Source organism: Archocentrus centrarchus, chromosome 1, assembly GCF_007364275.1.
Source record: "Archocentrus centrarchus isolate MPI-CPG fArcCen1 chromosome 1, fArcCen1, whole genome shotgun sequence".
Taxonomy (NCBI): Eukaryota; Metazoa; Chordata; class Actinopteri; order Cichliformes; family Cichlidae; genus Archocentrus; species Archocentrus centrarchus.
In genome coordinates, this window is record NC_044346.1 from 19,000,418 (window position 1) to 19,021,503 (window position 21,086).

General features: G+C 38.8%; 1 protein-coding gene across 2 annotated transcripts in view; it reads right to left on the reverse strand.

Annotated features, from left to right (window-relative positions):
• Nucleotides 1-21,086, reverse strand: part of ctnna2 (catenin (cadherin-associated protein), alpha 2) — a 379,156-nt gene that overhangs the window by 269,350 nt on the left and 88,720 nt on the right. For both annotated transcript variants that reach the window (XM_030740562.1, XM_030740571.1), the window contains exon 6: nucleotides 19,781-20,047. In XM_030740562.1, coding sequence (XP_030596422.1) covers nucleotides 19,781-20,047 — 267 coding nt within the window. The remainder of the gene's footprint in view (nucleotides 1-19,780; nucleotides 20,048-21,086) is intronic.

The window sequence follows — 21,086 nt, forward strand, 5'->3', positions numbered from 1 at the left end:
ATCCTGATCCATCCCTGTTTTAATAAAGTTATGGTCACTTTGTCAGGCGCGAAAATCTACTTTTTTCAGTAGGTTGTGTTGGGCTGCATGATACATACTGAAGGACGTATCAAATGCATTACATTTTACATTCAGATATTAATCTAACACATATCAGATTTGGCTGACCCCATTAACTTCTGCATTTTGAAAGATATTTCAATTTGGTTTTTAACAGACCCAACACCAGAAAGATTTAAAAAAAAAAAACAAAGTGCCCACCGCTGAGACACAAGACATTTTCATTGCCGACCCCTCTCTGTAGAAATGTTACTAAAAGCCTGAAACACTGCAAACCCATCAGTTCACTGTAAAAACAAGACACATTCTTGTCTGCGTGTCGTACTGGGATTCTGGCCCTTTCTCCGACACTCAGTTCAAATCATTTAAGTCAAATCAAGCCAATCAAAATAGCAGTACTGCTGAGCAGCAGAAATACGTGTGGCTCAGCTCTAAACAAGCAGGGTGAGGACTTAGTGAAGAACTACAGGACACAGCCAGAGCTTAGGCACTGTCGTCACAGCTTTGAGCCATCCACCAGCAGAACTAGTGAATAACTAGAGCAGTTACGCACTAGTTCTGATAACCTCTCCCCCTCTTATTCCAATAAAACAAGCTTTCTTTTTTGGCATTAAATTCAGAGCAATTCGCAGCAAATCAACTCTGAAAACCTTAGTAAATCACATTTGATTCATTTACATACTCTCATACCAAAATATAAATGCAAATGTATAAAAGGGCAAACTCTTTAGTTAACACCAGCAGTAGCTTTCTAATACCAAAAGTGGGTTGTGTGCTGGTACAGACTGTTACCAATTCTGTCCCACAATGTCTTCGTAGCCAGTGTTGTCATGGCACTGTACACCAATCATGCATAATATTATGACCACCTGCCTAATGTTGTGTTTTTTGCTGTCAAAACAGCCCTGACCTGTCACGGCATGGACTCCACTAGACCCCTGAAGGTGTGCTGTGGTATCTGCACCAAGATGTTAGAATAGAATAGAATGCCTTTATCTGTCATTATACAGAGTGTACAATGAGATTGGAAGCAACAGATCCTTTAAGTCCTGTAAGTTTGAGGGGGGGGGGGATCCATGGATCGGATTTGTTTGTCGAGTACATCCCACAGATGGTAACCTGGACTGAGATCTGGGGAATTTGGAGGCCAAGTCAACACCTCAAATTCGTTGTTGCCCTCCTCAAACCATTCCTGAACTATTTTTGCTTCACAGCAGGTTCCATTATCCTGCTGAAAGAGACCGCAGCCATCAGGGAATACACCCATCCATCCACATGATGTAAAAGAAAAGACCAGATCATCAGACCAGGCCACCTTCTTCAATTGCTCTGTGGTCCAGTTCAGACCCATTGTTGGCACTTTCAGCAGGTGGCAGGGGTCAACATGGGTACCCTGACCAGTCTGCGGCTATGCAGCCCCATACACAACAAACTGCAATGCACTGGGTATTCTGACACCTTTCTATCAGAACCAGCATGAACTTTTTTGGCAATCTGAGTTACAGTAGCTCCTCTGATGGATTGCACCGCATGGGCCCACATGCATAAATGAGCTGTGGCCACCCCATGACCCTGTTGCTGGTTCACCACTGTTCCTCCCTTCAACTACTTTTGATAGATACTGACCGCTACAGACCAGAAACACCCCACAAGAGCTGCAGTGTTGGAGATGCTCTGACCCAGTCGTCTAGTCATCCCAATTTAACCCTTGTCAAACTCACTCAAATCTTTACGCTCGACAATTTTTCCTGCTTCTGACAACTTTGAGCACAAAATGTTTAATTGCTCCCTAATATATTCCATTCATTAACAGGTGCCATGATGAAAAGTATTCAGTGATATTCACTTCACCTATCAGTGGTCATAATGTTAATCCTGATCAGTGTATGTCTCTTGATATGCAATAAAACCTGCAGTAGCAAGGGCTTTAAAAGTCAATATAGATCTTGCTGTACAACTGTATAGAGTATAATACAGATTAACAGCTGTACGATCAAGTAGAAAAGAGTGTTTTATTTCCCTATTTTCAATTTCATTATTTACTATTTACTATCTATTTATGGATTTATTCATGTTAATCTTACAGTGCCCGTGGCAGACTTCTGCCAATAGAGATCTTTTGAGGTTAGGAACTGCTGCTGACACTGGTTCTTTTTTAAAGGTTCTATGAGTGAGATTTCAAACATTAATATATAAAGCACCAGCAGAAAACTATTTATGTAAAAAGATAATAGTGGAGTGAAAAACTCATAGTCTCAAAATGGATTCAACCTGCCTTGGTGTGCGCTGTAATCCATGCTTCTCTGTTCAGTGTTTTGATAAATGTTCCATGTACATTCGAGCCTTTCTTTCATTGGCCATCCCTGCTGCCATACCTGGCTGAAATCAGGGATGGCAGTAATAAGCATGAAAGTGAAAATAAAAGTGGGATTGTATACCCAAAACAAACAAACATTAAAATAAAATAGTAAAATATAAAGTTACTTATGTTATTTACCAAATGTGAGCTTGCGCACTGGGAACCACAGAGCATAAAATACCAACAAAATAAAAGCTTTGTTTTTTTAATTGTTTCTCAGTAAGTGCCATGTTTAGCTTCCTTGATGCTAACTGAAAGCTAACTGACAAGATTATTCACCTAAAGGAACTATAAAGGGCTTTATGCAATCTGGTTATCAATTTGTCTTGTAGAGTCCATGTCTTGGCTTGCTCTACTGTTTCTACCTGTGCTTCTTTGTTTGGTTTGCCTCTGAAAGAAGCATATAAACCGCTGTGCACATACCAAGGAAATAGGCCGGGAGAGAAAGAGAAAGGCAAATATAGCAGACACTATAAGGCTTAAGAATTCAGGCTCAAGGTTTTTACTAGCAGACCCTGCAGCAGGCTGGTAATCTGGAGCACTGGGACTTCTCCCAGTGGGTTGCTTCACCTGTGGGCTGGCAGTGAGAGAAGACAATGAGAGCAAGTTAAATCACATCTACTGCTGTGATTCTTTATCATACTGGTATGCAACACTTCTTGGGTCCTGATTGCAATAAATCTGATGCTGTGTTTTATCAGTGACAGCCTGGTCCTGTCATGGGGACCTCCGGGATGGAAAGAGTTAAAACGATATGGTACAGGAGCAACTGTTTTCCTAAGTGTCAAAGGAGAATCATAGAGCCAAAGGTTTTAATGCCAAAGACTTGCAGGATGACCTGATAAAGGCCGGTACAAAAACACAAGAACACTAAACAAGGAAATATTCCATGAGCATAAACCCTTTTGCAAAGAACTGTTTGAACCTAATGATGAACTGTATGTTTTGTGAAAGAAAGTCTAGAGCACTATCCAAGCAGCCAAAAATGAAAGTAAGTCTGTGCTGCTGAGAGGTCTTTTACTGCTGTAAAAAAAAAAAAAGATAAATTTCTCTGACATCTTGAATATTTTGAAATACCAATCCATTTTGGAGGAAGAAGTCTGTGTATAAATTGAAGCTTGGTAATCACTACACTTTCCAACAAGAAAACGATCTGAAGCAAACCAAATCTTTTTCAGGAACTGTTCTTCAAGTACATTTGAAAGGTAATTTTCCCTGTATGGATTGCCACTGAAAAACTTGGGTAGGATTCAATGAAAGCACTGAAACCAAACAACATTTAGTAGAATTTAACTGCCATGGCTAAAATTTCACCAAAACTCCACCAGAAGTGTAACAGAAAGAAACAGAAACATTTAACGGAGGTCAGAAAGTTCAGCAAATATTATTAGAATTTTTTAAATACCGACTTTGGTCGTTGCACAATTTGGGAGAAGATTCTGGAGAATCTTGTGCAGTATAACAGTTGTAGTAAACTCAACAGTATGTTCTCAAAAGTCAAATACACATTGATGCATTCACTTAATGCTTTCATGCATGAATTATGAAAACGTCAGTCAAAATTTTTTTCATTCCTCTTCAAGCATAAAAAAACAATGCAAGTGAAATTTTTCATGGAGTTACAAACATGTCCGCTCAGCTGGACACCATGCATTTGAATTTTGAACCAGAGAAATATGTATTTAACAAACCAATAACAGAAAATTATATTGCATCCTCAGATCGACTGTCACTACTGTTAGCATTGACTAACCCTGATCCTGTTAATTACATTCAAATAACAAATAAAATAACATAAAATATAACATAAAATAAAAATAACAAAGGCAACTTCCCATGACTGGCCAAAAGGTAGCAGTGTATGGGATGATGCACAAGCATCCACTGTGTTGGCTGATATGTGACTATAACAACAAAACATGCTTATACAAGAGAACAGCTTTTGAAAAGCTGTCCACTGTAGTGACACTATGCATGAAGGGGTTAAATCCATTACCATCAGGCACAGTTTCTCAAGAAAAAAAAAAAAATCAAACTACTGTGACTACTGTTAAAAAATACAAAAATACAGGTTTCAGACTGCTGGGAGAATAACACACCTGGCATGTGATGACGAGGCTCATAAAAGCATTGGGAGGCCTGTCCAGTTTCCATTGGAACGGACATAAATATACATATCTCCCATAATTGAAATCCGCACAGGCACACAGGGACTTGTCTCAATTTGAATATGAATACACTTTTCTTTTTATTTTCTGCTTTTTCAAATTCTGCCTAGCAAAACGATAACCCCAAACCTCACTCTCTGCCAACCCCTTCAATAGAAATCATTCTGCTAGACACTGCCTCTGTCCCTCCCAATAACCCAGCCCTCTTCACTTTTTTTCCCCATTTCAAATAAGCTGTGCTCAAATCAGCTCTCCATACAATAGCTTGAGAAATTTCACAAAACCATATATTCTTTAAGGAGAAGATAGAGCTTGCACGACATATAGCGAAGCAAAACAAAAGCAAAACATAAATTCAATATATCTCCAAGATGGGTTTTATTGTCCCAGTGTTACTTTGTGTGGTATAGAGCTATACTTTAGGTATAACATTCTTGCAGATTAAAGATATTGTCCAGAAATACTCTGACAGAACATGCAATCCTCTGGTAGTTTTTAGACAAATCCAACCTTAACCATAATTTTAAAAACACTAATTCTGTGTTATTAGAACAGTAATTATTTAGTGTTATTACCCTAAAATAATCTTCTTGATTACCTTTAGGACAAACCTACAGGATGAGCCAGATGTCTGTGGGGTATGGGACATTATCTAAAGTCAGTGTCACTGGCTATATATGAGAAGTATTAAAGGTCTACTTATAGTTGATAACACTTCACATGCAATGAATTATTATTATTATTACATTATGATTGGTTGCTTATTCAGTAAAAGGTAGGTCTAAATTATGAAAAAAAAACAACTTTTATTTTATTATACCTATTATAAGTAAAGAAATAAGCCATTGTAAACGGACTGGTTGTTATTGGTTCTAGACTGGTTCATTTTTTCTACTTTTCCTGAGCACTCACAGTGCTTTCACAACATGTCTTCATTCACTCATTCACGCCCATTCCTACAAGCACTTTTTTCTACACCTAAGTGATTTCAATCTAACATTCACACTCCAATAAACACATCGGAGACCAACTTGGGGTTCAGTATCTTGCCCAAAGATACTTTGACATGCAGACTGGAGCAGCCAGAGATCAAACCACCAACCCTCCTGAGCCACAGCCACCCCAATATAATTATCTTGTCACACTCTGACAATAAGAGCAGTGGAAACAGTAGGCCATCACAGTGTATTGCTTAATTTTTTGGTAATATGACCTAAAAATATATATATAAAATGGCAATACATGTGGTGAAGTATACAGTACGTATGTAACTAGTTTAACAGGGTGCTGCAAAGTTTTCTCGGAAACGAACAAATTTTTCCATTGAATGTTATCCTCTAAAAATGGATTGTGTCTATACCTTGTGATCAAACAAACACGTCAAGGACCTGTCTTGGTAAAAACATTTTCAGAGCTGATCTTTTGTATTCAAGTATTTTAATATTTTTACATCCATGGTTGCTAGCTCGGTGTGTTCTCCTCCCCCATCTCAGCTGGAACGGTGCAGCATAGTTTGTGTGTTACCTCCACTTGCTAAACAGTGGAATAGCTAAAAGTTATAGAGTGTAAAATTTTCACCCCTAGATGTCAGTAGATTGTGGATTGCAGTCAAATGAGTTTTTTTTTTTTTTTTTTTTTACCCCTCCCAATTCAAGCATATAATACTAGCTACAGTAGCTGCTGAGCCAAGAGAGATCAAAAACCATTAAATGTAGACTGTACCTCATTACGGCTGCGACCAGCCAGTGAGTTTCTACTACTGTTTGGATCCGGATTCGCCCCAGAGTTTTTCCCTACCTGTGGAAGACTGTAAGTCCACTGTTTACCTCAGCTATCAATGCCAGGTGAAAAGCGCACACCTTTATTTACTCTGGAAGAGGCTGTAAAAATTTGTGAAAGGAGTCAGATACGGGTCAATGAGACAGAGAAGCTCACTTCTGACTGATGACAGCGATACTGACGTGAGTTGTTGAGGATATACTGAACTTCTCTGTCAGTAAGCACTGCTATTTTTGCTGCTGTTAGCTACTGTTAGCCTCTGTTATCTGTTTGCCAGCGTTAGTGAAAATGTGTTTGAAAGAGATGCAACTTTGTTCGACTCTGATGCTTAGTGAATAAACTCAAAACGTTTGAGGATATACTCAGATTTTTAGGACACTTGAGCCTAACATTAGCTGGCACAATGTTAGCTTATAACTTTGTTGTTGTTCAGCTGGCTCTTGTCTTTCCTGTGTTTCGTGTGTTTTTGTATGTTTTGTGTGTTAGAGGCCTGAATTCAGTTCCGGAGATGAGGCACATACTACATATGTGGCTGGTCTCTGGCGACATATGTAAAATGCAATATTCTTTTTTCTATTAAATAACCTCCAAAATTACTGACTGTACTTTTTAACACAAGGTTGCACACCCACTACTAAAGGTCCACAGGGAATCTTTAAGAACCTGAAGCTACAGATTAAAAAGGTCTCATCCTTCAGTTCTGACTTTTCTGTCTTAGACTCAAGTCAGACAGACCTAGAGTCTGGTCAGCAACCATCTCTCAATCTCCAGTCAGGAGGAGAAAATGTGTGATCCCCAACCAGTTGCAAGTGGTTGTTGGCAATCACTAGTCAAAGCGGTACATGGTGCTGAACCAAGAAAACTCCTTGCAACTGATTTGATTGCCACAGTTGCCAGTAGTTTGCATGGAAGCACCGTACTTGTCTGCAAACACACTCAGACTACTCACAAAGTGGCAATGAAACTAAAAACTGCCTTTCAAAAGGATGTTGATTTTCACGGTAAGACAACTTTTACTTTGAAGCTGAACGGTCTCCATTTCTACTTTGCATCGCACTTTCACTATAGCTCAGATTAAATGGCAAGCCTTTGCAGACAAGTCAGTGTTTCTATTCAAACTATGGGCAGTCTGCTAACAAACAAAGCAATCACTGATTTTACCTGGCAGCAACTTCCAGCAATCACTCACAGAATACAAATTTTTCTCTAAATTTACTCTACCATCTAGTTTGCAACCCACGCAGACACGGGGAGAACATGCAAACTCCACACAGTGAGAGAGGTCTGGGCCTGCATGGGTTTCCTCCGGGTACTCCGGTTTCCTCCCACAGTCCAAAGACATGTACTTACTGGGGTTAGGTTAATTGGCTACTCTAAATTGCCCATAGGTGAATGAGAGCATGAATGTGAGTGTTGATGTTGTCTGTCTCTCTGTGTTGGCCCTGCGACACGCTGGCGACCTGTACAGGGTGTACCCTGCCTCTCGCCCTATGTCAGCTGGGATAGGCTCCACCCCCCACCCCCCACCCCACACACACACACACAGACACACATGACCCTGAACAGGATAAGCAGAAGTGAATGAATGGGTGGATGGATGGATCTAGTTTGCAAGGTGGTTGCTGACCAGTCTCTTGACCCGTCCAACTGAGGCCTTAGGAACTTAGTAGTAAAAATGAAACATGGCAAATATTTGTGACTTCATATAGAACGTTTTTTCCACCTCTATAAAACAAGTAAATATACTGATTAACTTAAAACTTTTTCTTTGAAACATAAGTTATAATTGTAAGTCATAATAACACCATGAGTTAAATGGCCTACAATCCCTTTATTCCTTTGCAGTAAGTATTTGCTCATTTCTCACAGAACAGAATCGTTTAGTTTTTCCTTTCTGCGTTTAAAGTGAGACATTTCTGTCTCTCTGTGTTCTTCTTAATTGTGCATCTGATCTGCTTCACACTTTGCGGGTGAATTTCTGGTGACCTAAGGCAATGAAGAGTTGAGTGTGAAGTAGGTCGTATGAGCGTTTGTCAAGAAAGATAAAAAGAGATGCATGAAACAACAATAAGCAGCTATGTTAAGGCTGGGGTGAATCATCTAACAGACGTCACTGAATACAACACTGACGCATCAGAAAGATCATTCCACGTGGCCATAGCATGTTCACTTATAGAAGAGCTCACAGTGAGGATGATAGAAGAGAGTTATTTATTAGCACAATGAAATCCCAGGACACCAGAATAGGAGAATTAACGGCTGATGCAAGAACAAGGCTGACAGTAATATCAACATTACCTACTTTGCAAAGCTTAAAAAAACTACTCCCTGTCTTTAAACAAGCAGATAATATTGCTGTCTTTAATAAGGTTTACATTCATTTGTTTAATGTTAAACAATTTCACACGATTTACTAAATCAGAAAGGATGTATCGTCAAAATATCCTCTAGGGAATATGCAACTGGGTATTTACCTCTGTGTGCAGAGGCAGTGGAGCTGTGGCACAGCCAGCCAGCGGGCTTGGCAAGGAGGGAAGGATCATTTTCAAAAGTTTCTAATTTAACTGCTGCAGCTTTTGCAAGATGGTGTTCAGAAGAACTCATAACCTTCAGCCAAGACAGATTTTGCAAGTGGACGCCATTGAGGCTGAAAATGAGAAAACAACTGCACACAGTGGGAATGTACACACAGTGGATGCTTTAGTAGGCACCATTACAAGATTTAAAAGACTGGAAAGGGGATAAAGGCAAAAGATGTGGAACTAACAAGATGAAGGCATAATGCTGGGAAAGCAAGAGTATGAAAGAGAACAGTCAATTTCACTGCTGCAAAAGAAGTCTTGAAAGCTATGCTGATGACAGGAGATGCATCATCTGTCTCATTCCTAAGTTGTCATTCAAGGAGTGCTTCCTTATCAACTTTTGAGATGTAAAACATGAATTTAATGAGAACCTACACTTGGCTTCTTGGGAATGGAAACTGTTCCTTGTCCTTCACTGAATTTAATGTATTTAAGTAAATCACATTTACATTTTTTTTTAATACAAGTAGGACCAACTTGGAGTCTCACCATTTCCATAACTGGTTATTCTTTAGACATGGAAAGTAATATTTGCTTTATTGTGAAAGAAACAGAGGAGAACAACACGTTTCAGTTCAGATCTGGAGGAGCTCGGCTCTGGGTGATCGCTGTATGCGGCTGTACGTACTGCCACAGAACTCTCCATTATCTCAAAATGACAGCTAAATTGGCCCGTCAACAAAGCTGCATTCATCTTAGCAACTTCACTGGTGCATTAGTGCATCTTCCAAACATAGATGAGGGATATGGGGCATCTCTTCCATTCTGGAAGCCACAGGGGAAAATTAGAGAGTTTCTGAGTGCAGCACTATTTAAACAGGCACGCTTGACTATTGGTTGCTTCCTTTCGCTTGTCAAAATCCCAGTCGGGCTCCTTAAGTATTTTTATAACTGCCTAAAGATGAAGAGGGAAAAAAAAACTGAGCCCGGTACATCCGGGGAACAAAGCCCTGACAAAGAGCGGCAGCACAGAATTGATGGTGTGTTAAAGGATTTCTTTTGACTTCTTCAAGTTCCATTTCCCTTGTGGCTTAAATGAAGTTTTGGGTTTTCTTTTTTTTTTCTTTTTTTTTTGCCATTTATTATAAAACTGAAAATCTATCCATGCATTTGGATCACAACTTTATTAATCCAGTCAGGAACTGTCCTTGTATACTTTGACATAAACTACTGCAAATGTTAATAATTTTGATTTTAGATGCTTCAAATCAGAAGGAAGAATGTGAACGGATGTCTTATGTATCTACTGACTTATCTACAGTACTTAAGCACATAGCTTAAGGTAGTAGCTGAAAACTCGATTGAATTCAATTGAATATATGGGAGGACATTTTGTTTGAATAGAAAGTAAGAAAGCCCCAATATGTGGAATAAAATTCTGAATATATTGACAGAAAATCCCTCCTCTCTAAGATGTTGAATGAGCGCACATACCATGTGCCTCCGCTTGTACCTGAAGCGTAATTTTATATCCCTGAGAGACTTGTAAATTTCTTCAAGAAATGCTGCATAATGTTCTCTTGGCAACATTTTGTCGAACATCGTTATTCACTAAGATTGCACTAAAAATGTCCAAATAATGGAAATCCTCAAGTTGACATGATATAGGCTCTAAACTCTATTTCATTTACTGTGACCAGCAGTTAATAAAAAGTTTTGATTTTATTTTGTAGAGCCAGGGAGGATATAAATATAGACCTTTGATTCCCAAGGTTACATTCAATATTCTAAAACTTCTGTAAATATATTCCAACTTAATCCTACATATTCAGGTCATTTTACATGAATATATTAGGAACCAGAGTTCCTTGCCACATGTATTCAATTACGAACATCCGTTTACAAGTATGAGTGCAGTGCATGTTCAGGGTTGTCGAAATGTTTCCCACACAAATGCTGCTGTGTGTAACTCAGGAAGACAGTGAAATTGACCTTGAGCCGGGAGACTCTTCTAGCTGAACCTTATCTTTGCATTTACCTGTACAAGTGCTTGGTGTGAGTATGTGTTTATGTGTGCATACGGTATATTTGTATTGTACGAGCCAGCATGCACCCGTATACATGAGACTGAACAGAGCTGAGTGGGCAAGCTGGCCTGTGAGACACCGATAGAGAAGACCTTGAGTGGAAGGTGAGACACTTTAAAAAAAAAAAAAAAAAGTAATTTGCTGCACCCACTCAGACATCAGGTCCAGAGAGTTTTATGCGGGGAAAGGTCTGAAGATGCAGTATTTCACTTTGGCTTCTTAGATTCAGTGTCCATATTTGAAGACAGTGCTTATGATAGACTAACTACTTCTTTAACTGAGAACATGGTCCAGGAAAAAAATTACTAAATATGAACCAAGGAGAAAAATAAATAAAAGAAGACACCCTTAAAAGTCTGGGAATATTTGAGTCTGTGTTTTTATGAAGCATCTGATGTATTATGATATATTGTATTCTCACTGTGTTGTGTGCATCATGTGAATTCAAACTGCCAAAGTGCCTTGGCAGAACATCAGTCAGTCTAATCTAACAGCACTAAAACTATGACTGGAAATAAACAAGCAGAGCTGAGTAATTCCTGAAAGCTGCAAACCGAGCTTTATGGGAAGAGTAGGTGGAGAGAAACAATGGACCTTAGACTGTAAGCCCCGACTGTAACGAGTATGGATCCTGTTTACCAATGACCCCTCCCACTCTCCGTCTGCTTCCTTTACAGTTCGCTCATACCTTATTCCCATCGAGACAAGACAGGCAGCGGCTAATTACTCCACGGCAACAAACAAACCAATACTTCTCTATCTCCCTGGTCATGTCCCATTACTTCAGTTTAGTCCACCTATTCATATTTCTCTTGACAGGTGCATCTGCCCATGGAGAATAAGCCAGGGTTGTAATCGGCAGGCAGAGGATGTTGTAATTAAGAGGTGTACCTCTGGGCTAACATGTGGCTCAGCCAAGGTGAAAAAGACAGTGGGAGTGGAGCTTATTGAACACAACAGGGCTCCTGTCAATAACAAAGCCACTTGGCACTATGTTCGATACTGTTAATAATGCTTAAGGTCTGTGAGCATCTGTATATGATTGGGCATATTTATGTCTGACCTTCCCCAGCAAAGTGCCGGTGCGATGATCAGGATATATTCTTTCTTCTCTGCCAGCTGCTCACAGGTAGCTTTAGCATTTGTTGATCTCCCACATAATCAAAAGCAGGAGAGGAGAAACAATGCGGAAAGCGAAAGTGGCATACACTTTCCAACACGCAGTGTGTGTGTTGGAGAGAGCGAGCTATAGAGAGAAAAGGGAAAGAGGGAGAGAAATGAGAGAGAGCCTGAAATGAGACAGTAAGGATAGGAGAGCCCAGATTGATATAGCAATTACCAAGAAAGCTATCCCTCAGTTAATAATACATCTACATACATTAGAGCCGGGTTTCTCCCTGCCACCGGCTCTGATTCTAGACCAGTAGTATCTCACGCGCAAACGCGGTATGCGGAAAGGTCATAACTGTGCAGTCACTGTGTATACACTAACAGTGAAGACCCTGTTCATTGCCTATAACACGAGGCAAAGAAATCCATACTGCCGAGTAAAGGATGAAATCAAAATGTCAAAAAGAAAACATGAAACTCTTCATCATATACAGATATTTCACATAAAGACCCAAAGAGGAGGAGCAGCTCTCTGTTCATATGCCTGTGATGTTTACTTGATTTCCTATATTAGCTCTAATTCTCAGTGCGTCATCCCATAAACAGAAACGTGTCCAATTACCTGTCACTACACAGATGGACGTGTGCAGCATTGAAAATTGACTTACACTATGAGGCGAAGCTTGCCACAGTGACATTCAAAGAACAGCTTTCATGCATACTTTCTTTGAGCTAGCAAGTAAATCCGGTTAGAGTTAGCCCCTAATGTATGCAGGCATATGCTTGTGCAGTGTGACTAGAGGACCAGCAATATATGGAGAAGGGTTTTGCATAAAAATACAATGGTCCTATCAAATAGGCTCAGAGTATGCATGTAAGCAAGCTCGCATTTCAAACACCTCTACTGGTTCAAAACGGATCAGACAATGAAAACATCAGACAATGAAAACAAAAAGAGAGAGAAAAGAGAAACAGAAAAGGAGACAGAGGTGTGAGGGAGTGAAAAAGATGCTGTGTAAATAACCCCCTGAAACAGAGGAAAGAGGACAAGCAGATGGAAAAATAAACCATGGTAAAATGATCCAGTGCGACTTGGATCTCTGCCGCAGGCTCAAAGCTATCCTCTACCAGCGTGTCTGCAATGTGTGTTGATGGCATGTGTTTCTGTGCGTGCCTGTGTGTACAGTACACACGCAGGCACTGAGCACCATTCACAGTGCACTTGGGTCAGGGGCTGTTACGAGGACATAACAGGACTAGGTTGAAGAAGGGTATAGTTGAGGTCTTCTAACTGTGTCACCCTCTCTTTGTAGTCATGTGGATGAGAAGAAAGCAGGACTATCCAGCATTTGTGGGGCCATATTGGAACGGCTCTATGTGGTAATCTAATACTGAATTCTCTTTGACGGAGCTCAATTCAAGCATCTACATACATCAAAACATCTCAGAATCAGAAAATAGCTTCAGTCTCATTAACAGTACAAAAACATACAAGGCAATGCAGGCTCTTGCTCTGAGCAACACTAAAATCTCTGTTTCTAAGGAAAAGGGGATAAAAATGGAAAAGATATAGAGAGGGTGGGGAACAGGAAAGGCAAAGGACAGGCAAGTATTAAAAGTAATTAAACACTGCCACCTGCTGGCCACTGTATGAGCTTACAGTACCCTTTTAGGCTGAGGGTAATCTATTTGAACAGCTGCACAGTTGACCACCTGTTTGCACTGATCCACACAAAGCAGATGTGACACAAAGGACACAGCACTGAACCAAATCTGACATAATATTAAGAAAGAAGAAAAAAAAAAACAACTTTCAAATTCAAACAATGCTATCGCGGATCCCTGCTCAGAAGGAGGCAAATTTAATTTGCTGGTTGAGAGGAAAGAACGAAAGCTGAGGACGAGGTAATCATTTTGATGCAATCACAATTATGTTAAAAGACACCAACCTCATTTTTTTGCCCACTTCGCTTGGCTCATCTAATCGAAGGCGGCAGCAGAGGCAGCAGCAGCAGCAGCCGCAGAGGAATAAAAGGAAGACCATCTATAACTCATACTTGCGCTGGCAGGCTTTTTCTAGCTCAGTTACATTACCCGAGTCATAGTGTATCTTGTATTTTTTCATACTTAGAAGGTCTCTGTGAGAAGTACTTACTTTACTGCTGTTCACTGCTGCTGACGCTTTTATGTGACACTTCAAATAAGTGTGAGAGAGCATGAAAAACCGACAGTGTCACAATTTTAAAAGGCTCCATCGGATCCTTCTTGCTTTTGACTGTAGAGAGATAAGGAGCCTCAAAGTAGGAGAAAGGCAGCGAGACAATAAGTGGCTGCTTATTAAAACGTACACTCGGCGAGTGCAACAGTCTGTTTCCTGCCTGTGCATAAATCCTCGCAGTGAGTGACCGTTCCCCCCCCTCCCAGGAACAGATGTTTCTATATGAACATGTTCTACAACAGCTTACATGAAGCATGAATAAAAAGTCATTGCAAATCTGAACACTTTCTACAATGAATTCATACCTCCGGTGCCTCGGCGTATTTCGAGGTCTAATAGAACTGCTACATTGTGTATGTGGGCTGTGACCTAAAAATCAAAGCATGTGTGTGCGCTACAGTGTGTCTTTACCCACATTCCCTGTAGGGCCTCGACTCCATCTGTCCTCCCACTGAGTTCAGATCCTCCGAATAAAGACTTTCATTCCAACATGACAGGGCTTTTCCTGCATAGCGAATTTAAAGGTGGCCATTCTTAAACGCTGTGCTGCCTTTCCCAAAGCCTGACCATGTCTACAACAATAAAACCTATTTAAGGGGTTTAAAATCCATCACTGCCAACTATTACTGTAGAAAAGGAATCAGCTGGGGTTGGTGAAGAATTGAAGAGACAACGGATCAATGTAATCGATGGCTAATTAAAAGCATAACTCGTATTATTAGTAAAATAAGGTCACGTGTTTTAAAAGAGAGTCATGTCTCTATTCGAGCACTAAATGAACTGCTCAGATAACAAGAGAACACACCGTCAGTCTTCCTCACATTAGCTTCGAGGCTCAGCGTGAGCTATCTTTCATGCTAGCTGGCATTTATGTGATGAATGAAGTAATCTGTAAATATTCTTTGTGATATTTATCGCTTAAAGATTGTTTATGGCAGTGCCACTTAAAGCTGTGTTTATCTTTGTCATAGTCAATCCAGTATAAGCACACACATCTCTTTAGCGGTCTTCATTAAATTTAATTAACTTCACTAATGTTCAATCAGTTCTTTGCCATTATTGTGAGCCAGGAAAAATCCTCGATCACACATTTATCATTTGAAACTACCAGAATTTCTGCAGCAAATTAATATTCTAAACTAAACTAAAAGCTGATTTCAATATGCAATAACAGTACTAATAAAGTTACATAGCTAAAAAAAAAAAAAAATTCATTCATACTTATGTATTACAAATTAAACCTGTTTCCAAGACATTTAAGTGTATTTGAGAAGAAGCCCCACCAACGTCCTTGATGGAAAGCTCTTAAAGGTAAGAGGTGGACAGGGCGATAACATAACCTCTTTGTTATATGCCAGAAAAAATGCTGAAACTGAGTAAATCTGATCTAATGCTAACCTCACTTTTCTCTCTTAATAGATCTTGTACCTCCGTGTCCTATGTTGACTTATTTCAAACTAATTCCAGGTGTCAGTAATTCTAGGTGTCTGGGAATAAATGAGGTCATTCCTTCTTTCCTGTCTTATTCATAAGCTGCCCTTTCACTCTAGCTATAGACCTATCTCTGTGCCCAGCATTTAAAAATCTCGTCTAACCTTTAGTGTCAGAAGATTTTCAGGAGCCGTCGAGGCAATGTGCTCAGCATCCTTGCCAGTTTTTTGAGCTACAATCAAAAACATATAGAGTCTTTCGGTTGTTTTTTCTTTCAAATCAAAAATCAACAACAGCCCACACAGCAGGTAATCTATACTCGCATTTCTTTTATACATAATTGCACATTCTTGAAAATTAAGATCGAGGAGATGAAAGGTACTCTGCACTCGACTTTCAGTCTCACCAAAAAGAAATACTTATTCGATGTGCTAGAGATCACACAAAAGTCAGCGTGAGACTGATATAAATCATTGTATCCTACATTTTTTATGTACCAAATTGCCTATTTCTTAATGTCAGTGTGTAAAAAGGAGACTGTGGGAAACTGTGGTAACTGAGCACAGAATCAATGGGTCAAAGCCAATAGTCTAGGCAAAATGATGATCTGTCTGGTAGAGGAACAACTTGTCCATATCTACTCACTCATATCCATTAGTGGAACAAAATGAGCACCATTATACCGCAGCCTTTCCTCCAAACAGAGAAAGGAGAAAAGAAAAAAAGAGATGTTTTACTGTATATCTGTCACAGTCGTCAGTGCTACAGTCAGGTTTGCCGTGCATGTATCAAACCAATGCAAAAGAGTCAAAGGATTTGAAGCAGGTTGGTGGCAAGTTAAGCCAAGGAGCGGTTCTCCAAAACATCCAGTGGAGCTTGATTACAAAATGCAAAGCAAACATACATGTGCATCCACAGGAATTAACATTAATTACTGTGGATTAAAAAAAAAATGTATACAGCTATTATTGCATCACAACATATAAACTGAATATGCTATACAATATTGTGGGTGTGTGTGCAAATGTCTTTTACCTCTTAACACAAACCGTTATTAAATGTATATTTGCACTAAACATGTGGTGCATGCACATACATAAAACCCTTTAAGCCTCATAGCTTAGTATATCACTTCATTATTATTCTGAGAGGACCTTACCATAGTCTGTGTCTCTGTTGTAAGTTAGGAATTAAACATGCAGCAGCTTCAGGCAGCACAGAGGGCCTAGCAAAGGGCAATTTGTCTCATTTAACTGCTGCCTGTCTGCCTGCCGAATGGAATCGAATTATGCACGTCTTTTGCTGTTCTAAAAAGTCCTACTGTTTTACATAAAAACACAGTCAATATGATTACTCCAGGCCATGGCCTTATGCAAAATAATAGGATAGAAACTACAACATAGTTCTCTGTCTAATCCGTCAGCACAAGATAGCTTTTTTATCTAGTACTGAGCTCCCTGTGCCTCACCCTACTGGACCATCAGTTCTCTTCACAGCTGTGGCATGGTATGTGTAACTCCCAAATGTTTCCACAAGATGGCACTAACACAATGTAAAGTAGCAAAAGAAAACTTTGGGGCAAAACAGAAAACTGAAAACAGCAGCTGTAAATGTAAGAAAAACTTCAAAATATAGGTGTGGGTTTAAACTCTTAAGCTAGAGAATTTCATATTTTCTGAGTGTGTCATTGATGACATTTTTATTTTTTTTATTTATTGTTAAATCTGAAGAGTAAACGTTTAATCATCAAACCTAATTGTCATTCCTAAAGTCTAAATTGTATTTAAACTTAGAGAAGAAGAAGAACTTTTATTGTCATTTAACAAGAATAAAACAAAACTTGGGCGGTAACTTTCTTCAATCAGCAGCAGTGCAATATGAACAGAATAGAAATAGCTAAAATATAGTTAAATAAATAAAATATTAATTAGATGAGATATATGTACACAGTGTAAACCAGATAAAACCAGCTTGGGTAGAACCTAATAATAATCTAACTTTGCACATCTTAGACTCCCAACTGGTGAAGTTTTTGTTTTTGTTATTTTAACAGTTTGTTTCTTCTATGAATATATTAAAAACAAATCCAAAGCAGAATGTTCTTGAGAATCTTTTCTGTGTGAAATTCTGGAGGTAACAAAAAAGGAAAGTGTGGTAAATCAACAACATTAAACAGAGAAAATTGCACATTATCAGGTATAAAAATTAGTTATCAGTGTACTGGGTAATGGGTAATGTACTGCAGTTTTGTTATTGTTGCTGTTTTTAAGCAAGCAGACTGTTAGATTTGTCATTATTTCCCAGTTAAGAAAAAAAAAAAAAACGATGACCAGACTGTGATTTATATGTTTATATTATATAGGAGCACAAAAGGAATATAAAAGTCATTTCCAACACATCAAAAGCAGTGGTTGGTTAAAAAAAAAGTAAATAAATAAAAAATACCAGGACCTCAAAAGGTTTGACAAAAAAAATATGGCTGCTTTTTTCTTTTTACTCTGTATCAGCAGATGAAGTACTGTTAAAGACTTTATATTTCTAAACAGCTTTTAGGATCGATACAAGCATGTAACCAGATTACAATTAGTTCAATCTATGATAAAACATTTTACAAAGACAGCAACAAATCACAATCTTTGATTGGTATATACAGCAGTACACACCCACCTATTCATATGAATGGGTGGGTGTGTCTAAACTTTTGACTGATACTATATATCTAATAATAATTTTTTATAGCCATAGTTAGAAAATGTCCAGAGAGTGCTGTAGTCTTTGTTGTGATTCTGAAACAGCGTAATTATTAATAGGACTGTATGTAAATGGTAAACAAATTGGTACTTATATAGTGCTTTTCTACGTTAACTGAGCACTCAGAGTTGTAGCTGTAGCCATAAGTGAAAACTAAAAAATAATAATTTACTTTACTGTATGCTGATGTAGAAATCTGTCAAAAACTAATTTAAAACTAACAATTATATTGTTATTTATTTGGCTAATAACAAACTGAACTCGTGTTTTTATACCCAAATTTGATCCAGCATACTGGAGTAGTCAAAAATTAATCAAGCATAACAATCATCCACTAAAAATCATTTTTCTGTTCAGCAATGCAAATAGCTGTAATTTGGCATCTTAATCAAAAAATAATAATGTGATTTACTCCCCCCCCCCTTTTTTTTGTAAAACAGTACGTTTGAAAATGCATGGATAGCAACAATAATTATATTTCATCATTAAAAAGATAATTTTCTTATAGTGCTTGCACATATTGAGGTATTAACCATTACAGAAACATAAAAAATTATTTTGGTAATGAGCAATAGTGTTAATTTAGGGCACCTGTGGCAAGAACCTTTCATTGATTGGTGGTCTAAAAACTTAAACACTGTAACATTGGGTGTGTTGAAGGATCAGAGCAGCATTCTTTTAAATGCTTTACAGTAAATCAGTGTGATCCTCATCAGTCATGACACAAGCTGAAATACTAGTATCCTGAAACAATGGGCCTTACATTTTTTTCTTAGTGGCCATAATTATTAAAAAAAAAGAGGGACTGGTAATTTTGAATATGAAGAGGACACAATCCAGTGTCATACAGCACAATACGTCACTGTTAACATGTGGCCAGTAGATGGCAGCAGAGAATGCTTTTTTAAGGATAAAGGCTTTCAGCATAAATGCACCTGTATTTTTGTACATCTGACTAAATATGATTAACTATCGCAGTGACAGATAGTGTTAGTTTATATGTTGAAAAAAATATAGTAGTGTGCGTTGTGTGAGAGAGAGACAAAAGTGAAAATACAGTCAAACTCAATGGTTATTACACACTAAACATTGTCTATGTAGACATGGCATTAGTAGTAACCTGTAAAATGTTGCCCACATAAGGACCCAGCCGCATATATTGTGCAGTACTTCTTGTATCAAGCTATGCTTCTTTGAAAGACTTTCACACAGAAGCCTTTACCTGTACCAGAAACTTGATATATACTGGCTTAGTCTAGTATTTTGAAAGCAGTACAAAATGCTTGTTGACTTACATCAAATTCATTGAGGGCAGCAGCAAGCTCTCCAATGCCAGCATGGCCATGCTTCTCATCAGTGGGCGAGGTGGCCTGCGCAGCACTGGAGATGCCTCCTATGGCCTCCTGGACCTGCTTAAACACATAGTCTCGATTGGCCCGTGTGGCTGCCACATCTGGATGGCGCAGAAAGGCCTGTGAAGCTGTGTACAGCATGGTGGCATTTTTCTTAAGAGCCCCACGTGCAGCTGCCATCTCATCTCGACACTGGGGGTCTTTCAGTTCCTGAGAAGGTGACAAAGGTTTTCAGGTATGAAATTTCCTGTTTTTTTTTTTTTGTTTTTTTTAAAGCACAATCCATTATGTAAAGGCAGCACAGTGTAATTGGCAAAATTGCTTCAGACATTGAAAAGGCTGTGAGGAGCCGGTTTGGGACATATTTTGTTAGAAAAAAGAAGTTCATGTCCCATTTGATGAATTGAATCTGATGAACTACTATTGCTTCAAGTTCACAAAGTTAAGGCAGTGTCAGCAGATCAGCAGCCATGGTTCTGGACAGAATTAGCCTCAGTGTTTTTGCTCTGGTACAGCTCGGCAGCACGGGTGCTTGCCAACATGACACATGCGGGAAAAAAATCCTCTATAAGCTTTTTGTCACACTGGGGGCCACATTAAAAAACACTTTGATGTGTAATTCTCCAGGATCAAATAAGCACTGGAGCAGAGATTTTGCTTACTCTCTACATCCCAGCTAACAAATCCTATTCACTGATAATCAGCACCATTTAAATTGTGCTAAAACATTACAAAGTAGACTGCACAATTATGTCCTATCTGCAGCTGCTGTAAATTCTACTATTAAATGTTAATATATCTAAAAGAAATGCTCATAATATTTACCTAAATGTACTGTAACACACAGGGTATGACTTTAAAATGACTAATATCACAATAAATGTAAAAAGCGTGTGTTGTGTTGTCATTTATCTTATCCTATCTTATGTAATCTTTAAATCTGACTCCACGGCATGATGACAAGTATTAAAGCTGGCTCTAATCAGACGATGTCCTTAATGCAAAACAGATTAAACTGGTTGCTGTCTGAAACCAACACTTAACATCTGGTAGTGAGTTATGTTACAATCGTTCTAACTGATTATAGCAACATTTGTTTACACAACACTTGCAATTTGATCGATTAAAGCTTTGAGTGGAGTTTCTAATATTTCACACTGAGGATTCAACTATGACATTCCATCATTTATCAAGACGGAAAAAAGAAGCGCGGGCACTTGGATGGCCTTTTATCCATGAGAGACACATT